The 27,657-nt window shown below is 41.2% G+C and overlaps 1 protein-coding gene across 1 annotated transcript; it reads left to right on the forward strand.

Moving 5' to 3' along the window:
• The first annotated feature begins 11,630 nt into the window (after positions 1 to 11,630).
• Positions 11,631 to 25,412, forward strand: natd1 (protein NATD1). Its single transcript, XM_060901912.1, has 3 exons — positions 11,631 to 11,867; positions 19,483 to 19,601; positions 24,274 to 25,412. The coding sequence occupies exons 1-3, from the start codon at positions 11,660 to 11,662 to the stop codon at positions 24,388 to 24,390; spliced, it is 444 nt and encodes a 147-aa protein (XP_060757895.1). The 5' UTR covers positions 11,631 to 11,659; the 3' UTR covers positions 24,391 to 25,412.
• The last annotated feature ends 2,245 nt before the right edge of the window (positions 25,413 to 27,657 follow it).

The following is a 27,657-nucleotide window of genomic DNA, read 5'->3' on the forward strand; positions in this document are numbered from 1 at the left end:
GAGTCCAGTTCCGCGCCTACAACATGGCCGGCCTTCCTGATGATCTTATTGAGTCTGTTAGTGTCCTTCACCTTCAAGCCGCTGCCCCAGCAGACAACAGCGTACAGGATGGCACTGGCCACCACAGACTCAGAGCATCTTCAGCATCGTTCGGCAGATGTTGAAGGATCTCAGCCGTCTCAGAAAATAGAGACGGCTCTGGCCCTTTTTATATACAGTGTCCACGTTTTTAGACCAGTCCAGTTTATTATCCAAGTACACCCCCAGGTACTTGTATTCCTCCACCACGTCCACACTGACCCCTTGGATGTTAACAGGGTTCACCGGAGCCCTGATTCTCTTCAGATCGACCACCATTCTTCGTTCAGACTATTTCTTGATGATCACCTCGAGTGACTCAGCAAAATGGCGGTCAATCGCTTCATCACCGTAAGCGAGGAAGAATTAGAATAAAATGCTGTTCCTAAAAGCACTAAAGATGCTACGAAGTTTGGTCTAAAACTATTCAAAGGGCAGGTGGAACTGTGATTTGGACAAAGTATTTTACGTGACTCTGCGTAGATAAGAGACACAAGTCTGTGCCGCACCTTTATTACATTTGCATGCTACTTTAAGTTTGAAATCCTTTTTTTTTTTTTTTAAATACAAATTTTTTTTTTTAATAATCTTGTGTATTTATTTATACTAAAACACTTGTCTGCCTCAGGCTCAGTGAATAATAACCTCGACTACTACTTCTTGGTTATTATTCACCGATATTCACTTCACCTGTGGCAAATAATTGATAATTAACATTAAAACTCTGCATTCAGATTTTTAGTTACGAATTTGACTTGTGTGGATTAACACTTTAGAAGTATATGTGAGGAATAAAACGCATCGGGGAATGCTATTATAGGAAAATAATCAATGACAGGGTGGTATGATTATGATCAGAGCTGCTGTTATGTAAGCAGTTCCACACTCCAAACATTTGCGCATTATTTTTGTAAAACCACATGGTCTTAGTGTGTTATTCTGCTAATATCACGGCAATTTGCCAACAATTACAATTGTTCATTTATTAACAGTGACGACACGTCACTTTTTTTTTTTTAACAGATGAATCAATATTCCAGGTTTTTTTTTTTTGTGAGAAATGGACACACCAAAGGTGAAAAGGACCGTCCAGACTGTTACCAACAGCAAGTCTAAAAGCCAGGGTGTGTCATGGTATGGGGTTGTGCCAATGCCCTTGGCAAAGGTAACTTACACTTCTGTGATGGCAGCATTAATGCGGAAAAGTACTTTGAGATTTTGAGTAACACATGCTGCCTTCAAGACAACACCTTTTCCAGGGGTATTTCAACAAAACAATGCCAAACCACATTCTGTACACGTTACAAAGGCACGGCTGTGGAAGAAGAGGGTTCCTGTCCCTAATGGAGAATGTGTGGCAAATTTTGAAGCAAAAAAATAATACAACGACGACCCCGTACTGTTGCACACCTTAAGACCTGTTTGCAGGAGGAATGGGACAAAATAACACCTGAAACACTAAAGCACTTGGTGTCTTTAGTCTCTAAACATCTTTTAAGTGTTGTGAGAAGGAAACTGGTAAACGCTTTACCGTAACAACTTTTTAAAAACGTGCTGCAAAATCAGAATTTAAATGTTTATTTGAAAAAAAAAACAACCAATACAATTCATGAGGTAAAACATCAACTAGTGTGTATTGTTTTAAAGCTAGACGGCCTTTCGGTTATTGAAATTTAGTTCCCTCTGAGATTTGGCCGTTGTGATATATATTTCTGCAATATCTTACAAAATATCAGGCCATTCTGTCACTGGGAAGTTATTTAATTTGAGGGGATTCCTGAGAAAATGTGCATGAAATCTCTCGCTTCAAGCAGACAGAGGACGTCTGTGTGCACATGCGCAGGTTTACCTTTGAGCGTGCACTGACAGTTCAATCATTCGGTCACTAAACGAACAGCTGATCACACCGAGGTGCTCGCTGACCGCCGATATTTATTAGTTTGGTCCTGCGTTTCCTTTCCTTCGCAACACAACGTCTTTTTCTTCTCGCTTTCTGTTACTGTAGTCGGTCTTTCACGTTTCATTCGCACACTCTCCTCCTCCATTTTTCTCTCCTGCTTCAAATTTGTATCCCACAATGCCTTGCGCAAACAGGAAAGCCCACCACGGGACGTATGATGTAGTATCTTGAATTGGGTCATGGTGAAGCAGGAAAAAATAGCGGAGAATTTGGGGCCATGTAGCATTAAATTCATTAATTGTTCTAGATAAAATAATAATTAAAATTGGAAGTCTGTGATTCGAATTCAGGAGCTTTCGGTCCATTAAACAAAAATAACTGGGTGTTGGGGAAAATTCTTTTTATGGCCTACACTTGAAAAATCTGAAAGGCAGTACAGCTTGAAGTGCTATACAGGCCAAAGATTATTTACAAATCATTGTTTTCAGTTTTAATTTCAATTTCAACATACCGTCCCGACTTTTTCTGATTTGGGGTTGTAGCTTCACTACTTTGTATAATTTTCTTTTATTTGCCTGTGAGCTGCTTGTCAGTATATCATCTGGGGTAAAAGCGTGAGATGTAAATGCCCCCGGTTTGCTATTCATGTGCAATATGCATACTATTAATGATGTAAATCATTTACTTGAAAAAAAAAACAAACCCTGAAATAATTGTGTCTGAGTTTCCATTAACCTGATTTGTGTCACTGCTTTGCATCACTAAAGAAGGTGCGACAGGAGGTAGCTTTGCCGTGTGACAGAGCCAGGGTCCTCAGTTCAGTCCTGAGCTTGGATTACTGCCTGTGAGGAATTTTCCATGTGAATGTGTAACTTTCCTTCTGTTTTTCACCCACCTTCTAAAAAGAAATGCTGGTAGGTGAATGGTCTAGTATGTGTTGTGTCCTGCGATGGACTGGTGTCCCATTCAGTATGTATTCCTGCTTTTACACCCAATGTTCCCAGCAGGATAGGCTCCGGGATCCCAGGATCAGGATAAAATAAATGACTGAAGCACTGAATAATGTAGGACTAAAAAAAAAAAAAGATTGATACAAAAATTAGCCACACAGTATACATTATTTTATAGTCATTTGAATAAGTAGTATTTATAATACATAATAATACTAACATTACTCGAGTACTATGAGTAACTGCGACCAGGGCTGTCGACAGGGGGGGGACAACCGGGTATTTTGTCCCGGGCCCAGGCATGAGGGGGGGCCCAGAACTGGTCCCTCATGAAGATGCCATTAATCATTCTGTTTCATTTCAAAATGTGTTGATTTGGGGGAGAAAAATGTGCTATATTTGCATTCAATGAATGATTTCTGGTTCTTTTGCCTTTATTGTCTTCGAAAATAGATTCAAGAACCCACCTACCACCCCTAATGCAGAAATGGTTTGGTCTTTGATTAAGGCGCCAAATAACACGGCACTATTCCATCATAACGCTTCGACAATAAGCGTGCGAGCCCGTTTGCCAACATGCACAAGTCAGGAGCAAAGAAAAGAAAAGAGAAAAAGAGATGAAGAAGCCAAGAGCCTCAGGGGCTCACTGCATAGATATTTTAGAAAAGATTCAGATGATGCAGCAGGTGGTGAAGGCAGTGGGGCAGCTGAGCCAGGTAAGACACAGATAACTTTTTTCGAGCCCTGTAATGTAACCCCAGCACGCGCGACGCGCCATTCATAATTATAAAGTAGGGAATAGCAGGGTACACTGAGTGAACACTGAAATGCACAGGGCATTGAATTATTTCATAAACATATCGGTTTAATAACACTGTGTTGCATATATCTCAATGAAGCAAAGAATAGCACATTGGCCCGCAATCATATCCAAATGTTTTAGGCATAGTTCGAATTACGTGGGAGCCAATGGGAGCTGAGCTCCCATTCCCTCAGGCTCCCATGAAAGAAGCAAACTTAATTTTCTGTGGAAGTCTCTCAAATACGTCATATATCACCATAATAAGCTTGAATAGCCTATATCACCATATAAATATAAATAAAACTCATTTCATTTCCGATCACCATGCAGCCATAACTTTGTATTGAACGTGTTATTAAACCGCAACATGTGCGGCTGTACTTCACCACCACACCATTATGCGCGCAAACTGAAATTTGCAGCCTGCGAAATCGAATGTGAAGTTAAGTCCGAAGAAGACTTGTCCTTTATCTCACAACGATCTTCCTTTGTTTAACAATATATATAATTATATATATACACAATATATAATTTGTTTAACAATAAATATATATATGCAACACCGTGTGTGTGTGTGTGCGTGCGTGCATGCGCACGCCTGTGTGTGAAAGCTGTGCACTGCAGTGCGCAAAAGTGCGCTGGTCCAGGAGAGCAAGTATGCATTGCTTTTTTTTTTTTTTAAATAGAGACCCCCATAGGGTCAAATTTATAATTCGAACCCTGGTTTTAGGCACGCTTGCTGAGCTGCGCTGAGCTGGACTCCGGTTAGCTGAAAGCCCGTGGAACGCTGCCTCTTGTTAATTAAACCTTATTTTGTTGGAAATCATCCCGTGTAGATACGACGGCATGTGAAATTGCCAGCTAGATAGAGTTTAATGTAACGAATGGGCTATAAATGGGGTGTTTTGAGGTTAGTCTGTTGCAAAACATTAAACTTTCGCTTAGACTGGATACTCTTCAAACAAATTCCCTTGCTCAAGTGAAAAATGATAGGCCTGTATGAAAAGCGCAATTAATGAAAGTAGCCTAATAAGCCCTAAATGAATAAAACAACCTCTGTTTTATTGTTGTTGCTTACACGTTAAAATTTTGAAATCTTCTCGGTCCAGTTCTATATCCAGGGAACGTTGTAATCCTTTTGGTTTATCCGTAATAAACGTGTCAGCCCCCAGGTCAGATAGGCTAATGTTACGTGGTTGGGAGGGTGTCAATTTTTTTTGTAACATTCTAAATCGAGTACGGAAAGGACGTTTATGAAAAACAAGACAAAAAAATACACTGAAAAACTCACTGTACACATCACTAGTGGTGATGCTTCTATGTTCAGATTTTGGGAAAGCCATAACTCCATTCTCATTGAGGCCCAGTTCCATCCCGTAAACAATCATTTTGGTTTATCAACTACCTGCGCTCAAACATGTCACAGGAGAGGCTCAATGGGCTGGCTATGCTCTATAGAGCGCGAACTTGCAAAGAAGCTGGACTTCAATGACCTTATTGACGACTTTGCCACAGCAAAAGTCCGGCGCATTGCATTTCGCACCTGAATAGTTGCAGACTAAGGAAATGTTCAAACTGTAAATATGTTGAAATGTTGAAATAAAATGGTTGACTGTTATAATGGGCTTGGAATACCTGTTATTTAAGGGTTGGAGTGAATGGAGACTGTGAAAAGAGGGGTTGGGTGTGGGTGGTTGCTGAGTGGCGGTGTGTGTGTGGGGGGGGCCCACTCAGATTATTTTGTCCCGGGCCCAGCCAAAGCTGTCAACGGCCCTGACTGCGACGTGCACAGGTTTATATAAGAAATGCAGTACACACAAAATGAAACAATCTGTATATAACCTTTTAATCTAATCTAATCTAATCTCTATCCACCACATTTGTTTCATATGTGATTACAACAGACAGTCATTTCTTCTGTTTCTATCCCTGTAATAAGAAAAGAACAGAAAGCCCCTTTTTAGCTTCGAGTTAAAAGGCTTCCTGTTTTCTCAGTACAGTGAGACTTGATGTTTTTTTTTTTTTTTTAATTATCTGCGGTCATCACACAAGAGATTATAAAACAGAAGAAGCTGAGATTAGGTTTTAAACCCGCTGGAGTAGGGTGGTACAGTTGTGCAGTGTGGACGGTTGAGATCGGGTTACTGTCTGTGAGGACTTTTGCAGGGCCTCCTTGTGTTTATTTGGCTTTCTTCCAGGTTCTTCAAGTTCCTCTCACCTCTAAAAAACATGATGGATGTGGCTTCTTAGAATTTCCTGTAAGTGCAAGTGTTTGTGTGTGTCAGGGCCAGATTAACACACCACAGTGCCCTAGGGTGACGACACTTCAAGTGGCCCCCCAACAATAAACACACGCACCTCCGGCACGGTGAAATATAAAAGGTGAAATTCAACTGAAACTTGAATGCAGACAACACGTCGATGCAACACAAGTCATGCTAAACATCATTTAAATCATAAATTGCCTATATGATGACTACAAAACCATAAAGGTGTATGAAAATCATAGCAGATAAGGCCTGCATGCCCAATAACTACTACTGCAGGACCTTGAGAAATGGCCACTTCCCTGATCTGTTCTGTGATGGTTCCCCATAGTTCAGGGTCAGTTGAGAATAGTAAAAGTCTCCAGCAGCTCTCATTGATCCTCGTTGTGGCGGTCATCCTCGCTGTAGCCCCCGCTATCCAGTACCTGACTTCAGCCATCATTAGTTGTTGCTTTTGCCTGAGCCGTAATGTTAGATCCACTGCTAGCACTAGCTGTTGCCTCTACCTGAGTTTCCCTGCTAGTTCTAGCTTCGCTACCTGCAATGTTAGCTTCGCAGCTAGAACCTCCTGCTTCGGCCTCTAAGTTTTCTTTGCGAACAAAAAAACTTTCGATTGCTGGTACAGTTTTCATGGTGGCCGTGTGCCACAATTCTTTTTCTTTATTTATTTTCCTTTTCGCAAATCCGCTTAACTGATGTGTCCATTTTGAAGCTGTTCAAATGATGCATTTCGCGCCCACAGCACTGCGTCATTGAGGGCTCGTGGTCTCTGATTTTTTTTTGGGGGGGGGGCACCCAAATCACTATTTTTATACATTATGTATTTATATTTTATATAACAGTTAATCGTGTACCTTTTTGTGTGTCTTATAGTGAATGATGTCAAAAATATTACAAATGTTAAAATATTTTCAACTTTGTTTTCATCATTTGGTGCCCCCCATATTGGTTGGTGCCCCAGGGCACTTGCCCAATCTCATATATGGTTAGTCAAGTTTATTTTTATAGCGCTTTTAACAATAAACATTGTCGCAAAGCAGCTTTACAGAATTTAAATTACTTGAAACATGAGCTAATTTTATCCCTAATCTATCCCCAATGAGCAAGCCTGTGGCGACGGTGGCAAGGAAAAACTCCCTCAGACGACATGAAGAAACCTCGAGAGGAACCAGACTCAAAATGGAAGCCACCCTCATTTGGGTGACAACAGACAATGTGATTATAACATTTTTAACAGTTTTAACATGAAGTCAGTTTCGTTGATGTTATAACTCTTCATTGATGGAAACTTGAGTGCAAAACTGTTCATGACAACTGCAGTCCTAAAGTTAGCGAGTCAACTGTAGTCCTCAGCCATAAAAGCATTACTGTAAGTGTCCAGAGCGTCTTCCAAGTGTGACTTTCAACTGTCCATATGGGGCCGTTCTCTACAGGAGCGATGTGATGAGACTCCAACCTGACGTAGGGCATCAGGATGGATCAGGCAGGTCCGAAGAGTAGAAGAGGTCAGGATCTCAGGATTGACATGTAACTCAGAGGAACAGGGGGAGGAAAAACAGGTTGTTAGGTATGCCCAATGTCACCTGATGAGTTTGTTACAGCTTTACAGATCCTGAATTGTACTTTCCGAAGAAGCAGCACAGCGAAACTCCTCCTCTGCATTTAACCCATCTGAAGCAGTGAACACACACATACCCAGAGCAGTGAGCAGCTATGCTACAGTGCCCAGGGAGCAGTTGGGGGTTAGATGCCTTGCTCAAGGGCACGTCAGCCATGATATAGGGTTAGGTAAGTGGTAAGGGGTTATGTAAATGTTGTTCATTCACTCAACTCCCCTCACATTTTTTTCTGCCAGTCCCAGGAATTGAACCAGCAACCCTTTGGGCCCAAGGCTGCTTCTCTAACATTCTGTCTGTTAACAATCTAGCATCTAGACGGTTGCACCAATTTGACTTCAGATTTTCAGGGTAGGTGGCCAGTGGACATGTAAGAACCAGTATTTGCGCGCCCCCTGGCGGTGGAGCTCTATTACCAATCCTGACAGTATAGAATAGTTGCATTGTCTTTCATAAAATAAATATGGACTAAGGCTGTGTGTGGAATTTATTTCATACTCTCCCCCCCCCCCCCCCACCACCACCAAAAAAAAAGTATTCACACCCTTCTACTCCAGTCTACTGTACGAACCAGAGTGATTGCGCGCCCCCTGGCGGTGAAGCTCTATTACCAGTCCTGACACTGTAGAATAGTTGCATTGTCTTTCATAAAATAAAATCTAAAATAAATATGGACTAAGGCTGTGTGTGGAATCTATTTCATAGTCCCCTCTAAAAAAAAAGTTTTCGCACCCCTCTATTTCAGTGTACTGTAAATTTTCTGCTCTTTCTTCAAGAGCAGAAAAAGGAATATAATGGACAAGGAGGATAACAGGAACAAACACAAGAACATTGTCATTCCCTATATTTCTGGTCTATCTGAGAAACTCAGGAGGATCTTCTACAAACACAACATTCTGGTACATTTCAGACCCAGTAACACCCTGAAGCAGAAACTGGTCCACCCTAAAGACAGAATACCCAGACACAACCACTTCACAGGCGCATGGCTCAACACAGGAGAGCTAGTTCCTCAGGCCAGGACTCTGCTGTCTACCTTCATCTTAACAACAAAGGACACTCATTTCAGGATTGCAACGTACGCATTTTAGCCAGAGAGGATCGTTGGTTGGTATGAGCGAGGAGTTAAAGAAGCCATTTTTGTCAACCTGGAACGGCCATCACTGAACAGAGGTGGGGGTCTAAGACATCATTTATCAGCCACCTACAATGCAGTCCTTGGCACCCTTCCCAGACAACTGAATGCACACCAAAACCCAGCTGTTTTCAGTGATTCACAGGAGGACAGAGAGAATCAGCATTCCATTGATCACCTTAACGGGCATTCCATTGATCACCCTAACGACTCTCAAGGCCGTTCGCATCCAGCCCCCAGTGACCCACACCAACAGGATGACTCAACGACACCTTAGATGAGCTTTTCATCCATGAGAGGACAAATACCTCCCTACTAGTCAGATAGAACTGAAGAAGCCTTTTGGATGTGAGGTGAAACGTCTTCAAGAATCTTCAAGCAAGTCCAGTTGCTCTCTTTTACCACCCACAGTTACTATGACCTAGATGACTGAGAATCTTCACAGACATGTAAGAACCAGTATTTGCGCGCCCCCTGGCGGTGGAGCTCTATTACCAATCCTGACAGTATAAAATAGTTGCATTGTCTTTCATAAAATAAATATGGACTAAGGCTGTGTGTGGAATTTATTTCATACTCCCCCCCCAAGAAAAAAAGTATTCGCACCCCTCTACTCCAGTCTACTGTAAGAACCAGTGTATGCGCGCCCCCTGGCAGTGAAGCTCTATTACCAATCCTGACAGTATAGAATAGTTGCATTGTCTTTCATAAAATAAATATGGACTAAGGCTGTGTGTGGAATCTATTTCATAGTCCCCTCTTTAAAAAAAAAGTTTTCGCACCCCTCTACTCCAGTGTACTGTAAGAACCAGTGTTTGCGCGCCCCCTGGCGATGAAGCTCTATTACCAGTCCTGACACTATAGAATAGTTGCATTGTCTTTCATAAAATAGAATAAATATGGACTAAGGCTGTGTGGGGAATTTATTTCATACTCCCCCCCCCCCCCCCCCCCCCCAGAAAAAAAGTATTTGCACCCCTCTACTCCAGTGTACTGTACGAACCAGAGTGACTGCGTGTCCCCTGGCAGTGAAGCTCTATTACCAGTCCTGACACTATAGAATAGTTGCATTGTCTTTAATAAAATAAAATAAATATGGACTAAGGCTGTGTGTGGAATCTATTTCATAGTCCCCTCAAAAAAAAAAAAAGTTTTCTCACCCCTCTACTCCAGTGTACTGTAAGAACCAGTGTTTGCGCGCCCCCTGGCGGTGAAGCTCTATTACCAATCCTGACACTATAGAATAGTTGCATTGTCTTTCATAAAATAAAATCTAAAATAAAATAAATATGGACTAAGGCTGTGTGTGGAATCTATTTCATAGTCCCCTATTTAAAAAAAAAGTTTTCGCACCCCTCTGCTCCAGTGTACTGTAAGAACCAGTGTTTGCGCGCCCCCTGACGGTGAAGCTCTATTACCAGTCCTGACACTATAGAATAGTTGCATTGTCTTTCATAAAATAGAATAAAAAAGGACTAAGGCTGTGTGGGGAATTTATTTCATACTCCCCCCCCCCCCCCAAGAAAAACAGTATTTGCACCCCTCTACTCCAGTCTACTGTACGAACCAGAGTGACTGTGCGTCCCCTGGCGAAGCTCTATTACCAATCCTGACAGTATAGAATAGTTGCATTGTCTTTCATAAAATAAAATCTAAAATAAATATGGACTAAGGCTGTGTGTGGAATCTATTTCATAGTCCCCTCTTTTAAAAAAAAAGTTTTCTCACCCCTCTACTCCAGTGTACTGTAAGAACCAGTGTTTGCGCGCCCCCTGGCGGTGAAGCTCTATTACCAGTCCTGACACTATAGAATAGTTGCATTGTCTTTCATAAAATAAAATCTAAAATAAAATAAATATGGACTAAGGCTGTGTGTGGAATCTATTTCATAGTCCTCTCTAAAAAAAAAGTTTTCTTGAAAAAATGATCTGGAAAAACTAATACATGCCTTCATCTCTAGTAGGGTTGATTACTGCAATGGCCTTTTCACAGGCCTGCCAAAAAAGACCATCAAACGACTTCAGCTGGTTCAAAATGCAGCGGCTAGGGTTCTCACACGAACTAAAAGAACAGAGCACATTACTCCAATTCTAAGGTCCCTTCACTGGCTTCCAGTAAGCTACAGAATTGACTTTAAAGCATTGCTGCTGGTATACAAATCTCTAAATGGTACAGGGCCCAATTACCTCTCTGATATGTTGCAGCGGCCTAACCCAATCAGATCTACCAGATCAAAACAGAAAAATTTACTATTAAAATCAGTTAAAACAAAGTATGGTGAAGCAGCTCTATGCAGTACAGCTATGGAACCAACTCCCAGAGGACATCAAAAATGCTCCTGCTGTTGGCAGTTTTAAATCTAGGTTAAAGACCAAGCTGTTTTCAGATGCTTTCTGTTAAATAATTAATATTGTCTTCTTTTTTTAAAAATAATTTTTACTTTCTCTGCATGTTTTAAATTTACTTTAATTTTAACTTTATTCTATTTTATTCTTTATTCTATTCTGCGGGTTTCTTTTATTTCTCCTCCTATTTCTACTTTATTTTATTATTTTATTTCTACTCTTGTTTAATTCTTATTATTTTCTTTTAATTCTTTTAATTAATTGTTTTAGAATAAAAATACAATTATTTTATGTAATTTTATTTCTCCATTGTTTACTGTTTTTGTTTTTACTTCTGTAAAGCACATTGAACTGCCATTGTGTATGAAATGTGCTATGTAAATAAACTTGCCTTGCCTTGCCTTTTCGCACCCCTCTACTCCAGTGTACTGTAACTGTAACCAGTGTTTGCGCGCCCCCTGGCGGTGAAGCTCTGCACGCGCATCCACGAGGCCGTACATCAAAACATTACCGCTGCTTCTGATTGGTCGAGAGCAGGCACGTGACCTTACAGCTGATTTCCTTGGATGGAGTGGTTTTCGCTTGATGTTCGTCTCTCGCTGCCTGGCTATGACTCCGCTTGTGGGAGATTTCAGATCAGTCGTGGCGCACTGACACGCAGCGATCCCGGAGACATTATGGCTCAGGCTGCTCAGATGAATGTCATCGAGATCAACAGCCCCATTCGCGTTGAACACGACAGAAAACGGCGCCAGTTCAGTATCCGTCTCAACGGTACCGTGACTCACTTTCGTTATTATGGCGAAACAAACAAACAAGAGCTCGGCGCTGTGCAGCGTTCACGACGCGCACGATTCACTGTTATCTTTTGTTTTCAAGACGCATACGAGTGAGGCAGGCTAGCTGCTTCGCTAGTTAGCTCGCTAGCTTTTTAGCATGGCAGTGTGTGTCGTATTAACTTTTTAGTCACCAGGATAAGTAGTGGAAACAGTGACGTGTTGAAGTATTTAGTTTTTATTGTGTATTTAACCTCAGTGGGGTCGTTTCCTAGACGAGTTTTTTTCCCCCCCCCCACCTCTTATGGGTTAGTTTACTTTAGTTTAGCTAACTGGTAATGGATATTTATTTTTAATTCCACCCGCTTCCATCCTGACATTGTTGTCTTCTCTTCAGATTTTGGTGTTTTTACATTACAAATCTCAATTCCTTACAATCCTTAGTTTCTTTGTCTTGAGTAAAAACTTCATTTATAGCTTACAGTGCAACCAGACAAGCCAGTTCTCCTTCGACTTCCTGTTACATTAATAACAGATTTTATCAGCAGAAAACAAGCCAGAGTTTTTGTTTTTTTTAATCCTTTGAATCCAGGGTCTGTTTGTGTACTTGAACACACCTTATGCATGCTATTTTAACAGCAGTGCACAATTAGTTCTCATCACTCTCACATTTGCATTCATAACAGTCGAAAGAAAAAAAAAAGGCCCTGGATTAGTTCAAGTCCCCCAGGATGAGGCCTCTCTGTTCCTGTCTGTTAGTGTTTTCCCTCTTACATACCTGCACTGGGCTGCACGGTGGTGTAGTGGTTAGCGCTGTCGCCTCACAGCAAGAAGGTCCTGGGTTCGAGCCCCGGGGCCGGCGAGGGCCTTTCTGTGTGGAGTTTGCATGTTCTCCCCGTGTCCGCGTGGGTTTCCTCCGGGTGCTCCGGTTTCCCCCACAGTCCAAAGACATGCAGGTTAGGTTAACTGGTGACTCTAAATTGACCGTAGGTGTGAATGTGAGTGTGAATGGTTGTCTGTGTCTATGTGTCAGCCCTGTGATGACCTGGCGACTTGTCCAGGGTGTACCCCGCCTTTCACCCATGGTCAGCTGGGATGGGCTCCAGCTTGCCTGCGACCCTGTAGAAGGATAAAGCGGCTAGAGATAATGAGATGAGATGAGACATACCTGCACTGGAGTTTATACAGTTTTATTTTTTATCAGGATTAGGATTTGTCCTTTAAAAAAAAGTTTAATATTCTATTTAAGTCAGAAAACCACACACCTGTTACCTTATACCACGCTGATAACATGATGATTTGCATGTGTGATTGAGTGCAGGGAAGGGTGCATCAGTTGCCCTCGCTTTCATAAAATCTGATGCATTTTTGTTCGGGTGTTCCTTTTCACCAATAAAGACATCCTGTAAAATGTTTTGACCATATTCAAAAGTCTAATGGTGGCACCATGAGGTTCATTTTTTTTGCCAAAAGATGCTTATTTTATGTTTTCGCGCAAGGTTTGAATCACAATGTTGGACTCCATTTATTGATTTCTCGTGAGCCAGAGATCATGTTAAGAACCTTCGCGAGGGATTGAGAAGCATTAATGTGATTCATAATACATTTGTATTGTTTAAAAGTAGTTGAACGATGATTCAATGAACAGCTAAAACTCAAATGGCCCTTTTCCACTACCCTTTTTCAGCTCGCTTCAGCCCGACACGGTTCGCGTTTCGACTACCAAAAAACAGCACGACTCGGCTCGCTTCAGCCCTGCTTAGCCCCTAAAACTCGCACCGTTTTGGAGTGGGGCTGAAGCGAGCCGAGTGAGGCTGGGGGCGTGAGCAGACCCTCCCCTGTGCACTGATTGGTGAGGAGGAGTGTCCTCACATGCCCACACACGCCCCGCGAGCACGCTGGGATCTGTAAACACCGCAAACCCGGAAGAAGAAGAATTACGAGAATTATGAAGCCTTATGCGCCTCGCCTCATCTATACGCTCTTGCCAGTATCTGTTGGCGTTGTCGGTGACAACAAGCCACAGAACCAAGACCAGCAACACTAACGACTCCATGTCCTCCATGTTTATTGTTTACTATTCGGGTCGTGAGACTACCGCTTAAAAGATCACTGATGTCACTGTTTGCGCCGCCTAACGACATCACGTGACGTCCACCCACTTTCGCTAACTCCACCCAATGTGTCCACCCACTTCCAGCCAGCACGGTTCAGCGCGGTTGTAGTCGAAATGCAACTCCAACAGCCCCACTCAGCTCGACTCAGCCCAACTCAGCACCGCACGACTCAGCCCAACTCAGCACGGCACGGCTCAGCCCGACTCAGCCGCGTTTGTAGTGGAAAAGCGGCAAAACTGTGCTTGATAATATACACTGGCAGTCAATGAAAAAGTCCAGGTCAATAATTCAACATATTATGCAATACGGAGTTGGGGAAATGTTTGTTTTGAGATGTTTCTATTGAATAGCGTGCACAGAAGTCATTAATGAGTTCTCCTCAATCCAAACATTTTTCAATAGTCTTCAGGGAGTGGTCTTTAGGAATCAGCTCAAAGTGCTGTTTTGGAGAAAAACAAAAATTTGTACACGGTTGAAAGGATGGGTTGGATAGGCCATGAAAAAGCCGACTTTTGTATTCCTTATGTCCAAGATGCCACGGTTAAATCCAGATGACAGATGGCGGGCCCTCGGCATGGTGCAAGCCGGCCTAAGTTTTTCAGAAGTTGGGCGTCGATTGAATGTTCAAACCCTGCTATGGCCTGTGTATTCACCTGATCTCAATCCCATTGAGCATTTATGGGATCACCTTGGTGTTCAGATCCAGAACCGTGTTCCTCGTCCCATGAACAGAGGTCAACTGATCCAGGCTCTTCAAGAGGAGTGGCAGGCCATTCCTCAAGACAGGATTCGCCGTTTGATACGCAGTATGCGTCGCAGACTGACGGCTTGTATTGCTGTTGGTGGGGACAATACTCGGTACTGAAGCTGCAACTTTCCAATTACAGGGTATCCATTTTGTTCGGACTGTACATTATCAAAGCTCACAACAATTGTGATTTTTTGTTTATTCATCTCGAGTTAAATGTCAGTATATTGATCTGTAAGCTTCTAGTACATGATTTCATAGCTTATGAATAAAATTATTTTCATAAATGTCACCTGGACATTTTCATTGACTGTCAGTGTATTTAGAATATGCACTAAAAATGTGTATCTAAGATATTTGATATACTCTATAAGGTGCCATAATGTTTCATGAAAAATGATCGAAATTTTGTCATAAAAGTCATAAAATAGCAGCTTTTTCCATAACTTTGAGCTCCTGGTGCCACCATTAAACTTTTGAATTTTGTCAAAATATTTCACCTGGTGTGTTTTCTTACCAAAAGGAACATAAAAACAAAAATGCATCATGATCGGAGGAACTTTAAATTTTTAGGGGGCAACTGATGCACCCTAGTGCAGGGGCATGCTTTTACAGGATAATAATCATCAACAAGAAGTCACTGGCCCTGATCGTCATTATTTTCCAAGTCCCAACCTGTTTTATTCCACTTATATTATTTATCAATGATTATTATATGTACCGGACACTTTTTTTTTTTCAATGGAATAAAAACATTTATTCTACCCACATTCACTGGATATGAGCAATCGTGCACTCTGTTTGTTTGGCTACTCTACTACTAGGATATCAGCTCATATACCATGAAGAAAAAATGGCGGAGCGTGTTGCTGGAGCAACCGAGGATGAAATAAAAACTAGAAAAGCACTCGGAGAGCGCAGACCTCCGCCAAGAATCCTTTAAAAAAAATCCGGGACCCAGAAGGTGATCTGGGTCACCGCCAAAATGTAATGGATTGTTACTTGTGCCCAGTCACACCTCTGGAAAAAATTTCAGAGCAATCCGTTCATAACTTTTTCCCTAATGTTGCTAACAGACAAACCAACAAACAAACCAATGCTACCGAAAACATAACCTCCTTGGCGGAGGTAACTACTCGAAAACAAACCCTCCCCCAAAAAAAACAAAAAAAAAGCAACAAAATATGGACTAAGTATTTAATGGTAAGAACATATATCTTTTTTTTATTTTTTCAAGAGTTATTAGTATAGGTAATCGTATGGGGCCGAGTAAAATTAAGGATTAATTTCACGAGTGATTTCGAAGTTTTGAAAACTTTGAAATCACAAGTGAAATTGATCCTTTAATTTTACGAGGAACCATACGATTACTTGTTTATAATATATAGGGCCAAATTCATACTTTGGAAGCCATTCAGAAGAAGAAGAAACCTTTATTTGTCACATGCACACTTCAAGCGCAGTGAAATTCATCCTCTGCATTTAACCCATCTGAAGCAGTGAACACGCGCACATACCCAGAGCAGTGGGCAGCCACACTAGAGCGCCCGGGGAGCAGTCAGGGATTAGGTACCTTGCTCAAGGGCACTTCAGCCCAAGGCTGCCCCACGTTAACCTAACTGCATGTTTTTGGACTGTGGGGGAAACCCACGCAGATACGGGGAGAACATGAAAACTCCACACAGAAAGGCCCTCGCCGGCTTCGAACCCGGAACCTTCTTGCTGTGAGGCGACCGTGCTAACCACTACACCAAGTTCACAAAATTTGTCATTCACGTTTTCTGAACCAATCAGGGCACAAGACTATCTTGCACGTTTGAATCAGTTTCTAAAGCGTCTTTCATCATGACACGGCGACACGACACGAGGACCGCATTTCCACAGAATATCTTCTTGTTTCATCAGGCTTTTGGACTTGTTTGTCTTTTTACCCATTCCAACGAACTAGCCAATAGCATTTCAGAAATACGGCCCCGTGTTAAGGAAAAAAGCCCTCCTTGATTGACCAATCACAATTGAGTAATTTGGCCCTATGTATTATAATTATTATTGCATTTTCCACAAATTGCTCCTGTCATTTCGCCGGTTTGTTTACATTCTAAGCGGAAATGATTTTGTCGGACGTTTTGTATGAAGTTTTTATTTATCAGATTTGCAAAAAAATTTAAAAAATGCTCTGTTTCTCAGAATCCAGTGAACGTGGATAGAATAAAAGTTATTCCACTCAATCTCATCGTACACGGCTTATATCAGCTCATGTATGACTCGATTTCATGGAATAACTGTTAAGTATCCTGTTCCCTTCTAGTGGGTTTCAATGATTTAGTTCGATAGCATGCAGTATTGTTAGCATATCGCTTATCCGACGTGTATTACGTCACTCTACCCAATGGAGAATGAGCGTTGAATATGGTTTACGATATTGCATGGTTGTCAAGACAACATGATGGCACACGTCGGAGACGTAAAACGTCCGTGCTAGCAAGCGACTGCGACAATTTGTAAACAAACATGGCCGCCAGATTTGCCTCATTAAATACGGAAGATTTTGGGAGAATTTTGAAAGAGAAAGATGCGTTGAATAACCAAAAGTAATGTCTATGTATAATAATAATAATAATATTGGCTGGCTTTTTTTCATGGGATATCAGATATATTCCATTCAGCTAGCATGATATTGAACTCCTCTTTGACTTGTCCGATATCATGCTAGCTGAATGGGATATACCACTCAATGCCAGCCAATATTATTTAAACACGTCATAGTTTTAACTTTATATATCCCATATTTTCTTTTGAGACTCAAGAAGCAGGTTTCCATTTAACTTGTGCCTAATGCACCATTTGAAATTGTGAACCAAAAATGAGGAATGGAAACGTGTGAATTTCAAATATCGCAAAAAGGTTTATACTCTCGCATAAGGTGTTTGGTTTTTTTTTTAGACACTTAGACAAAGCAACATGACACAAAGAGGAACAAAACCAAGGAAAATGTCTTTGCCAATGCTTCTCATGTCTTGGAGATTCGTCACCAGGTTTAATTGGAATGACTGTCGTGAGAGGAGAAAACCAGCTTTAATCATATAACATCACTCAGTGGAAACACAGGCTATTTTGCACAAAACTGCAATGAAACCCACCTACCTACACACCTGAAAATGAATCAACATCATCTGACAAGTCAGGTTTGAGAACTTGAGAGTTGTCATGTAACTAAACTAGAAGGGCACTCAGTAGAGTGCATACCTCCACCAAGCCACATATCAAAATCAAATCACTTGAATCTGGGATAATACTAAAGCTGTACACCAAATTTCATCCAAATCCATTCAATACTTTTTGAGTTGCGTTGAGAACGGACAAAAAAATCTTTGATCGACATACATATCTAGATGTACATATTGGCCCACCATTCCTCAAGATTACAGCAAATTTTGTTCACGACAAGGCTCAACGTTAACGGTAGTCCGACTGTCCGGGACAACCAAATGTTTGGTCTGGATAAGTCAAATCCGCATCTGCCTGTCCGTCAGGACGAGTTGAATATTTGTTGAAAATCACCATTTTTATAGTAATTATTCAAGAGTTGCATCAATAACGTTCCAACAAAACTAGTTAAATCCCCTCAGTGATCCGGCCGTGTTATTGTTTACAAAATTCCAGGATGCCAAGTACAGCAGTGTGTGTATAAAAATAAATAAATAACCACATCGTAACTCTAATTATAGATTAGACTCTGAATTCATCGAAATCGGAGAAATGGCGATCAAATACCTCAATAAAATAAATATCTGTGCTGAATCTTCACTTCATTTGGATATCCATTGTATTTTTCTTTTGTATGGGACACATTAGCCATCACAAATGTTATAAAATATTTCGGGGGAATTTTACGACAGTGCTGAACTCGGTTTGTTTTCATTCACAACGTGATTCTGTCCCCCTTAATGAATTTATCCTTCAGGTTTCACTGGATTAATCAAGATTTAACTTTATTTCCTCCAGGAGCTTTGAATTTGGGTGAGTCTGACACTTAAAACTGCAGATCAGGTAATGGGTTAGAACAGCACACGCACCATAATGGGGCTTTGGATAATTTCTGTTTATTGTTACAGTTAAAGTTTGAGTTTTATTGAGCATAATGATCATAACTATACCTGCTTTTTGATAAACTTTATTAACCACTTTCCTTTCATTGAACTAGTTAATACATAGTAATAAAAAAAGTTCTGGTCAGGCCGAGTGAAAACTCTTGCTGCTTGTCTGAATGGACGAGTGGATTAAAACGTTAATGTCAAGCCCTGCGCTACTTTTTGAGTTACGTTAGGAAAAAGCAAACAAACGGATGCGAAAAAATAACCTGCTGCAACAAAGTCGTTGGAGGTAAAAATAAAGATGTTTTCCAGTCAGTAATCATCTCTGTTTCCAGTTTCCTGTTATGAGAGATGTCATCAGGAAGAAAAATTGCAACCTGACAGCATTAGAACAGTTACACGAATACATTACAACTGAGAGGATCTCAACAACAACAAAAAAAAAATCACAAATTGAGACTGATATTTAGATGTTTTTCCGACTATTAATATCTTTCAACAAACACTATTTCCTGATACTTGCAATGATAATAACGTAAAAAAAATCCAGATGAAACTGAACACAGTAATGTACTGTTGGTGTGGAATTAGATTTCTTTGTTTATTTTGTCCTAAGGGTGTGCAAACTTTTTTTTTTTTCCCCCTGTGTGATAGGGTCTTATGACAGAGCTGTGTTGCTGTATGAATATGTGGGGAAGAAGACGGTGGATCTGCAACATACTGAGGTTCCAGATGCTTACCGAGGACGAGGAATCGCCAAGCACCTGGCCAAGGTTACAACAGAGAGTTATAATATTCCAGTATTTCAGTGTGGCCCGGTGTGATGGTTATTAGTACTGAGCATTTAAACTGAATCGAGTACATCACATTTATGAATGTAACCGAGCACATTTCTGTTATCAGCAGTCGATGTTGGTGTAAATGAGTACGTGGAATTTACACAGTGTGTACTGTTGCAGTTCTGTCACACCATGACAGAGAGCTATCTATTCTATTTAACATCAGTGTTGTAGCTGAGTAACTAAACCTCGAGTCGGAGTCCAGTCTCAAGTCCCCAGCATCCAAGTCTGAGTCAAATCCAAGCCATTCAAAAATTTTTGAGTCAAGTCTGAGAACAAAACTCCAACTGCACCATTTGACGGTGGCTGTTTTAGCGCCATTAACATTAGTTTGTTCCTGAACAGGTGAATGTGCTTCTCTTTGTCAGGGAGTGCGAAGTATTGTGTCAGAGATGGTTGGGAGACGGATGTAAGCGCAGAAGGTGTGTTTATTAATACAAGTGAAGACAGGTAAACAATCCAGAACGGCAGGCAAAATCGTAAAATGGTGAAACGCAATAGGTCGAGCAACGCACAAACAGGTTATTGTAGATTCGGCAGAATCAAAGACAAGAAACAGGAAATCAAATAAGGAAATAAGGCCTGGTAATGTGTCAGCAATGCAACTCAGTACTTCGCAAAGTAAGTGTGTTTTTATATAGGTGCGCTGATTGCGCCTTAATCCTGTGCAGGTGCGAGTCGTTTACAGTGTGCACGCATGAGAGTCCGCTTGGCGCACATGCGCTGTCCGGAGCGCGCCCGAGAGTCTGTCTGTCTGCACACGCCAAGGCGCACAGGTGTGACACACTTGCACAAAATTAGTACAAACATTAATGTAGATATAAATATCTTATGCCAAATTATTATGACGTTACAAAAAATAAAGAAAAAACCCAAGTCCTCATCTCCAATTTACAAGTCCGAATGCAGTTAATGCACGAGTCCGAGTCCAAGTCATCAGTGCTGAAGTCCAGGTTGAGTCACAAGTCCTTAAAATTAGGGCACGAGTCGGACTCGACTACTACAAGCCTGTTTAACGTTCACATGAATATACATATTTCTAATATGACCCGTACGGACCTGTGCGCACGCTCTTAATAAAACCATTGGGAAAAGTCACATGACCGGGCAGATACGGATTTTTGAATCCCGTCCGGAAAAAGCCGTACGCGGCCCCGGACCCGTTTCCCTCGCGTCCGCTGTTTTCATTTTGCTCCGAATTGTTACTTTTGAAAAATGAGCGACACAACTGAGCACAGTGAAAGTGAATTTTATTATCCAGATGATTTATCAGACACAGACCTAATTGAACAAGCTGAAATTGTCGAAGAAAATGAATAAAAGGTACTTTCGAGTGAAGAAATTCACTTATTGATACAAGGACAACAAGAAGAAAACACCGTTTGAAAAAAAACTAAGTACGACATGAAAGTTTTCAAAAGATTTCTTGCTGAACTGAAGGAGGAAAGAGACATAAGTCATCCCCGCTAAGGAGCTCGACAGCTTGCTATGTAGTTTCTGTATACAACCGAAGAAAAAAGGAAATTTAGGCTCTGAACCTGACTCGTTGTCTTAGTTTTCGCAAAGTATTTAATGCTACCTTGATAACAACAACAGTAAGATACACTGTTGTTCATTGTTTTCCACTGTGTATGTTAGTTAAAAAATGTGATAAAAGGCTTATTGACGGAGTGAGGTCGGGCCGGGCAGGGAAATATTTGGCTGCTGGTCATTTGTACTGGTCTCGCTGCGTTCGGGCCGTACGGCATGACATCAAGACAAATGGTTTCTCATCCGGCCCAACCTAACTCGATATTAATTTATTGATTTTTTTTTTTAAATGTAAAAGACACTATTTTTCACAATAGTGTCTTAATAAAGATGTATTATATTATATTATATTATATTATATTATATTATATTATATTATATTATATTATATTATATTATATTATAGAGAGCTTCTGTGGTACAGACAGTTTTGTAGCACAGTGCTAGCGATTTTGTGAATGTTGCCTCTTTTCCACCAAAGCAGTTCCAGGGCTGGTTCGGGGCCAGTGCTTAGTTTGGAACCCGGTTTTCTGTTTCCACTGACAAAGAACTGGCTCTGGGGACAGAAAAACCGGTTCCAGGCTAGCACCAACTCTCTGCTGGGCCAGAGGAAAGAACCGCTTACGTCAGCGGGGGGCGGAAATGTTAAGACCAACAACAATAACAAGACCGCGAAAGATCGCCGTTTTTAAGCGACAAGAAGCAGCAGCTGTACAAACGCGAAGTCATCCATTATTATTGTTGTTGTTGCTGCTGCTGCTTCTTCCATGTTGTTTTTGCTTCGATATTCGCGCCAAGGTTTATGTAAACGTAGCAATGTAACTGATGTATACAGTGACGTAATGACGTGGCTTCCTTTAGCACCGCGAGCTATGGAAAAGCAAACTGGTTCTCAGCTGGCTCGCAAGTTGAACGAGTTGTGAACCAGCACTGGCCCTGAACCAGCCCTGGAACTGATTTGGTGGAAAAGGGGTATGTGATTGGTTCAAAGGTCCTGGCTGCAAGGCAGTTCACAGGTTTATATTCATTCGGAGATCTCATCTCATCTCATTATCTCTAGCCGCTTTATCCTGTTCTACAGGGTCGCAGGCAAGCTGGAGCCTATCCCAGCTGACTACGGGCGAAAGGCGGGGTACACCCTGGACAAGTCGCCAGGTCATCACAGGGCTGACATAGACACAGACAACCATTCACACTCACATTCACACCTACGGTCAATTTAGAGTCACCAGTTAACCTAACCTGCATGTCTTTGGACTGTGGGGGAAACCGGAGCACCTGGAGGAAACCCACACGGACACGGGGAGAACATGCAAACTCCGCACAGAAAGGCCCTCGCCGGCCCCGGGGCTCGAACCCGGACCTTCTTATTGTGAGGCGACAGCGCTAACCACTACACCACCGTGCCGCCACCATTTGGAGATGTTTATTTATTTAAAGATTTTTTGGGGGCTTTTTTCACCTTTATTGGATAGGACAGTGTAGAGACAGACAGGAAATGAGCGGGAGAGAGAGATGGGGAGGGATCGGGAAATGACCTCGGGTCGGAATCGAACCCGGGTCCCCGGATTTATGGTATGGCGCCTTATCCACCTGAGCCACAGCGCCCCCGTTCGGAGATGTTTATGAAGTAATTTTGTCGACATCAGAGGTAAACAGATTCCTTTAAATTTTCAGACACAGGAAAGTATTCAGGATAGAGAACACAGAGAACTTTACAGCTTCTCGGTGACACGGCAAGCTGGTTTTCGGGGTTTTGTTTTGTTTTTTTGGTCTTATTAAAGAGAATAATATTTTCCGTTCATATATTTACTGTTATATTTTCCTATAACAGTATGCCCTGTTGTGTTTTATTCCTTACTTTATTGTCTTCCATCAGTTAGAGCAGCCAACTGGGTGTGTGGGTCGTTTCTAAAGGCTCTTTACACTGATTACGATCTGCTTATTAAGTGTGAAGGCTTTTTGTTGGATTTTACCTCCTCATTTCCTGTGTTGTGCTGGACAACGTTTTTTTTTTTCATTTCTTAACAGTCATTAATCAGCAAAACTTGTTACCATGACAGAGGGTAGAGTACGTGATAGTCTTTGTCCATCCAGCCATTATCTACTAGTGTATCTCAAACAATTAGAATATCATCAAAAAGTTTTTTTTTTCCTATAATTTAATTCAAAAATGTAAACGTTCAATATATTCTGTATTTGTTGCACGTAACGTGAAATATTTCAAGCCTTTTTTTGTTTTAATATTGATGATTATGGCTTACAGCTCATGAAAATCAGAAATCCAGTCTCCCATATTATTAGAATATTTCCTCAGATCAGTCAAAAAAGGATTTACAATACAGAAATGTTCAACTTCTAAAAAGTATGTTCATTTATACACTCGGTGCTTGGCTGGGGCTCCTTTACTACAAATTACCGCATCAATGCGGCGTGGCATGGAGGCAATCAGCCTGTGGCACTGCTGAGGTGTTATTGAAGCCCAGGTTGCTTTCATAGTGACCTTCATCTCTGTATTTTTGGGTCGGGTGTTTCTCGTCTTCCTCTTGACAACACCCTATAGATTCTCTCTGGGGTTCAGGTCAGGTGAGTTGGTGGGCCAATCAAGCATAGTAACATCATGGTCACCAAACCATTTGGTACTGGTTTTGGTATTATTATTACTTATTTATTATTATTATTGGTAGTATTATTTAAATAACCTCGACTTTTATCTCTGTTATTATTCACTTATATTTACTAAGCCTAAGGCTAATAATTGTTAAAAACATGTCAGTCGACGTGATCTGATGCTATCGGTCACATCCCAAGTGTAAATGATTAATGTTGCAGGTTCTCCATAAAAGAATGTGATCATGTGACCAGTGTGCGTCTATATCTTTTTAACTCTGTGAGATGTGCAGGTTAAAAAAAAAAATCTATCCATCCATCATTTTTCAAAAGCCAGTGGTTTTCGTCATCACTTGATGCTTCTCTGGGCATCAGCGGATGGTACCTGCATATTCTGGAAAGTAATCAGTCTTGGATGTGGACATTTTCTGACTTTTTTTATTTATTTATTTTATTTTATTTTTAGGCAGCGATGGATTTTGTGGTCGAGGAAGACCTCAGGGCTCACCTGACCTGCTGGTACATTCAAAAGTATGTGAAAGAAAACCCTCACCCTCACTACCTGGAGCACATCATCCACTGAGAGAGATACAAACAGGATGAAAAGACTCCTGTTGCTGACTGGGTGGAGAGGACATTTGAGCTCCAGGGGTGGGGGGGTTTTGAAGGGAACTTGCCTTCAGTGACAGAGATACTGTGTTTGTGAGAGAGTGAACGTTTGGAGGTGGCAAGATAGAAATTATCAGCAACTGTACAGACAACGCAGCAGACGTATCTCTGACGTTTGGAGCATGAGAGGGTGGACAGTTGTGTGCTTTGTGAACAAGCCGGCCTGTTTTTACAGCACTAATGACTTTGTGGTTATGGGATCCACATGCCGACATGCCAAAACAGGGTTCCATGCATACCATCCACAGAGGGGGAGAAAAAATCAAAACAGCAATTTTTGTTCCTTCACATGCCTTTCTACCCCAATGCCTTGAGGTCAGCCTTTGGTTACGTTGTTGTGGTGCTCAAAACACACGTACATGCAAAAAAAATTAACCTTTTTGACTGTAAGATTACACAAGTCACTGCAACAGCTAGCTATGTATTATGTGAGTGTGTATTTAGGTACCAGGTGGAAACCAGGGCCAGTAAGGAGTCGATACTGGTGATACAATTCCCCAGCACCACCATACACTAAGGAGCAGACGCTCTCAGGATCGTGTGTAATGTGTGTTTGCATAACAGAAGCATGTTGCGAGATATGTCATCTCGGAGTGTGTGTACGTAAACGTGTGTTATTCCCGTACCTACATTTCCCCATGGCCTTATTAACCAAGGTGTCCTTGAAGGCCACTAAGAAACCGTGAGTAAGGTGCTCAAACTACAGCGGCACATTCTGCCCTTCCGCTATAACATCCGTAGCAGCATCCATCATTTTGATGAGAATGAAGGTCGTGCTCTCTGAATTTTTAGAGGCTTGGTATAGTCTGTAGTGACTGTTACAAGATTATGATTCTCGCAGATGAACGAGGCCTGAAATTCATCACTTTTTATATATTCCATGTACTCGATATTAATATTCAAGTTTTAAAATAAACTAGTAGATGTGTCGAATCATTTTGCTGTCACTGTTCTTTCATAACTGTTGAGCAAATGGAAATCAATTCATGTTTTGCAAGGTCAGTAGGCCTATTGTAGATTCTTATAATTTTATCAAATACTCAAGTCTCAATAGTCTTTTAAAGGTATAGCTGCCTCCAAGTAGTCTTGCTGCCTCAAATCCCTACTACGAGAGATCTAGCTGCCTGAAATTTTAAAAAAAATGGAGCGATTATTAACATTTTCAGTCTAGATCACATTCATGCTCTGATGGATTAGTCCATTATCTACTGTGCCTAAACTTGCAAATAAGATCCTTTAATTTTTCTTCATATATACATTGTCTTGCAAAAGTATTCATCCCTCTTGGTGTTTGTCCTGTTTTGTTGCATTACAAGCTGGAATTAAAATGGATTTTTAAGAGGTTAGCACCATCTGATTTACACAACATGCCTACAACTTTAAAGGTACATTTTTTAAAAAATTGTTACACAAACAATAAGGGGGGGGGGGACAAATCTGGAGTGTGCACCCCCCAAAGTCAATACTTTGTAGAGCTGTTTTTTGCTGCAATTCCAGCTGCAAGTCTCTTGGAGTATGGCTCTATTAGCTTAGCACATCTAGCCACTGGGATTTTTGCCCATTCCTCAAGGCAAAACTGCTCCAACTCCTTCAAGTTAGATGGGTTGTGTTGGTGTCCAGCAATCTTCAAGTTATGCCACAGATTCTCACTTAGATTGAGTTTTGGGCTTTGATTAGGCCATTCCAAGACATTTAAATGTTTCCCTTTAAACCACTTCAATGTAGCTTTAGCAGTATGTTTAGGGTCATTGTCCTGCTGGAACGTGAACCTTTGTCCCAGTCTCAAAGCTCTGGCCGACTCAAACAGGTTTTCCTCCAGAATTGCCCTGTATTTAGTGCTATCCATCTTTCCTTCAGTCCTGGCCAGCTTTTCTGTCCCTGCAGATGAAAAATATCCCCACAGCATGATGCTGCCACCACCATGCTTCACTGTAGGAATGGTGTTCTCAGGGTGTTGGGTTTGCACCACACATGGTGTTTCCCATGATGGCCAAAAAGTTCAGTTTTAGTCTCATTTGACCAGAGAATCATCTTCCACGTGTTTGGGGAGTCTGCCACATGCTGTTGGGCAAACTCCAGACATGTTTTCTTAAGCAACGGCTTTTTTCTGGCCACGCTTTCATAAAGCCCCGCTCTGTGGAGTGTATGGCTTAAAGTGGTCCTATGGACAGATGCTCCCATCTCCGCTGTGGATCTTTGCAGCTCCTTCAGTGTTATCTTTGGTGTCTTTGTTGCATCTCTGATTAATGCCCTCCTTGCCTGGTCTGTGAGTTTTGGTGGACGACCTTCTCTTGTCAGGTTTGTAGTGGTGCTGTATTCTTTCCATTCTGGTATAATGGATTTAATGGTGCTCCGTGGGATATTCAAAGTTTGTGATATTTTTTTATAACCCAACCCTGATCGATACTTCTCCACAACTTTGTCTCTGACCTGTTTGGAGTGCTCCTTGGTTTTCATGTTGCTTGCTTAGTAGTGTTAGTCACAGACATCATGTGACAGATCATGTGACACTTTGATGGCACACAGGTGGATCTTAATCAACTAATTATGTGACTTATGAAGTGAATTGGTTGGACCAACTCTTATTTAGGGGTTTCATATGAAAGGGGGTGAATACCTATGCACACTCCAGATTTCTGTTTTTTCATCTGAATTGTTGTTTGTATCACAATTAAAAATAAATAAATAAAAATTCCACCTTTAAAGTGGTAGGCATGTTGTGTAAATCAAATGGTGCTAACCGTCCAAAAAAATCAATTTTAATTCCAGCTTGTAATGTGGCAAAACAGGACAACCACCAAGAGGGATGAATACTTTTGCAAGACACTGTAATCGTTGCCCAAGTAATTTAGTCCCAACTGATTAATGTGAGTAAATTATTTTTTATTTATTTTTTTTTAAAAAGAAGAAATTGGAATTTGTTTTCTTCTGTTCAAGTGCAAATGTTGTGTATTTAGAAAGAAACTGACTTCTTGACTGAATCCTGTAAACCCCATTTCGTAGATTATCATAATGCATGTAAAGACAAATTATTAACAAACTTTGAATTGTAGTCATCAGATTTGTACGTATAATAAAAGTAGTTATTTGTTTGGGATTGTAGATCATCATGTAAAATTGGGTTTTCAGCCTGATCAGCAAAATTCTTTATTCTGTATTGGTTTATTCTATGATATCTGTT

This window comes from Neoarius graeffei, chromosome 20, assembly GCF_027579695.1.
Source record: "Neoarius graeffei isolate fNeoGra1 chromosome 20, fNeoGra1.pri, whole genome shotgun sequence".
In the NCBI taxonomy this organism is placed as follows: domain Eukaryota; kingdom Metazoa; phylum Chordata; class Actinopteri; order Siluriformes; family Ariidae; genus Neoarius; species Neoarius graeffei.

What these genes read in the sequence shown, in the direction of transcription:
- natd1 (XM_060901912.1), top strand. Translation starts at nt 11,660, where the DNA reads ATGGAGTGGTTTTCGCTTGATGTTCGTCTCTCGCTGCCTGGCTATGAC. An exon ending in GTTCAGTATCCGTCTCAACG is followed by an intron (nt 11,868 to 19,482) that starts GTACCGTGACTC and finishes CCTGTGTGATAG; the next exon opens with GGTCTTATGACAGAGCTGTG. An exon ending in TCGCCAAGCACCTGGCCAAG is followed by an intron (nt 19,602 to 24,273) that starts GTTACAACAGAG and finishes TTTTATTTTTAG; the next exon opens with GCAGCGATGGATTTTGTGGT.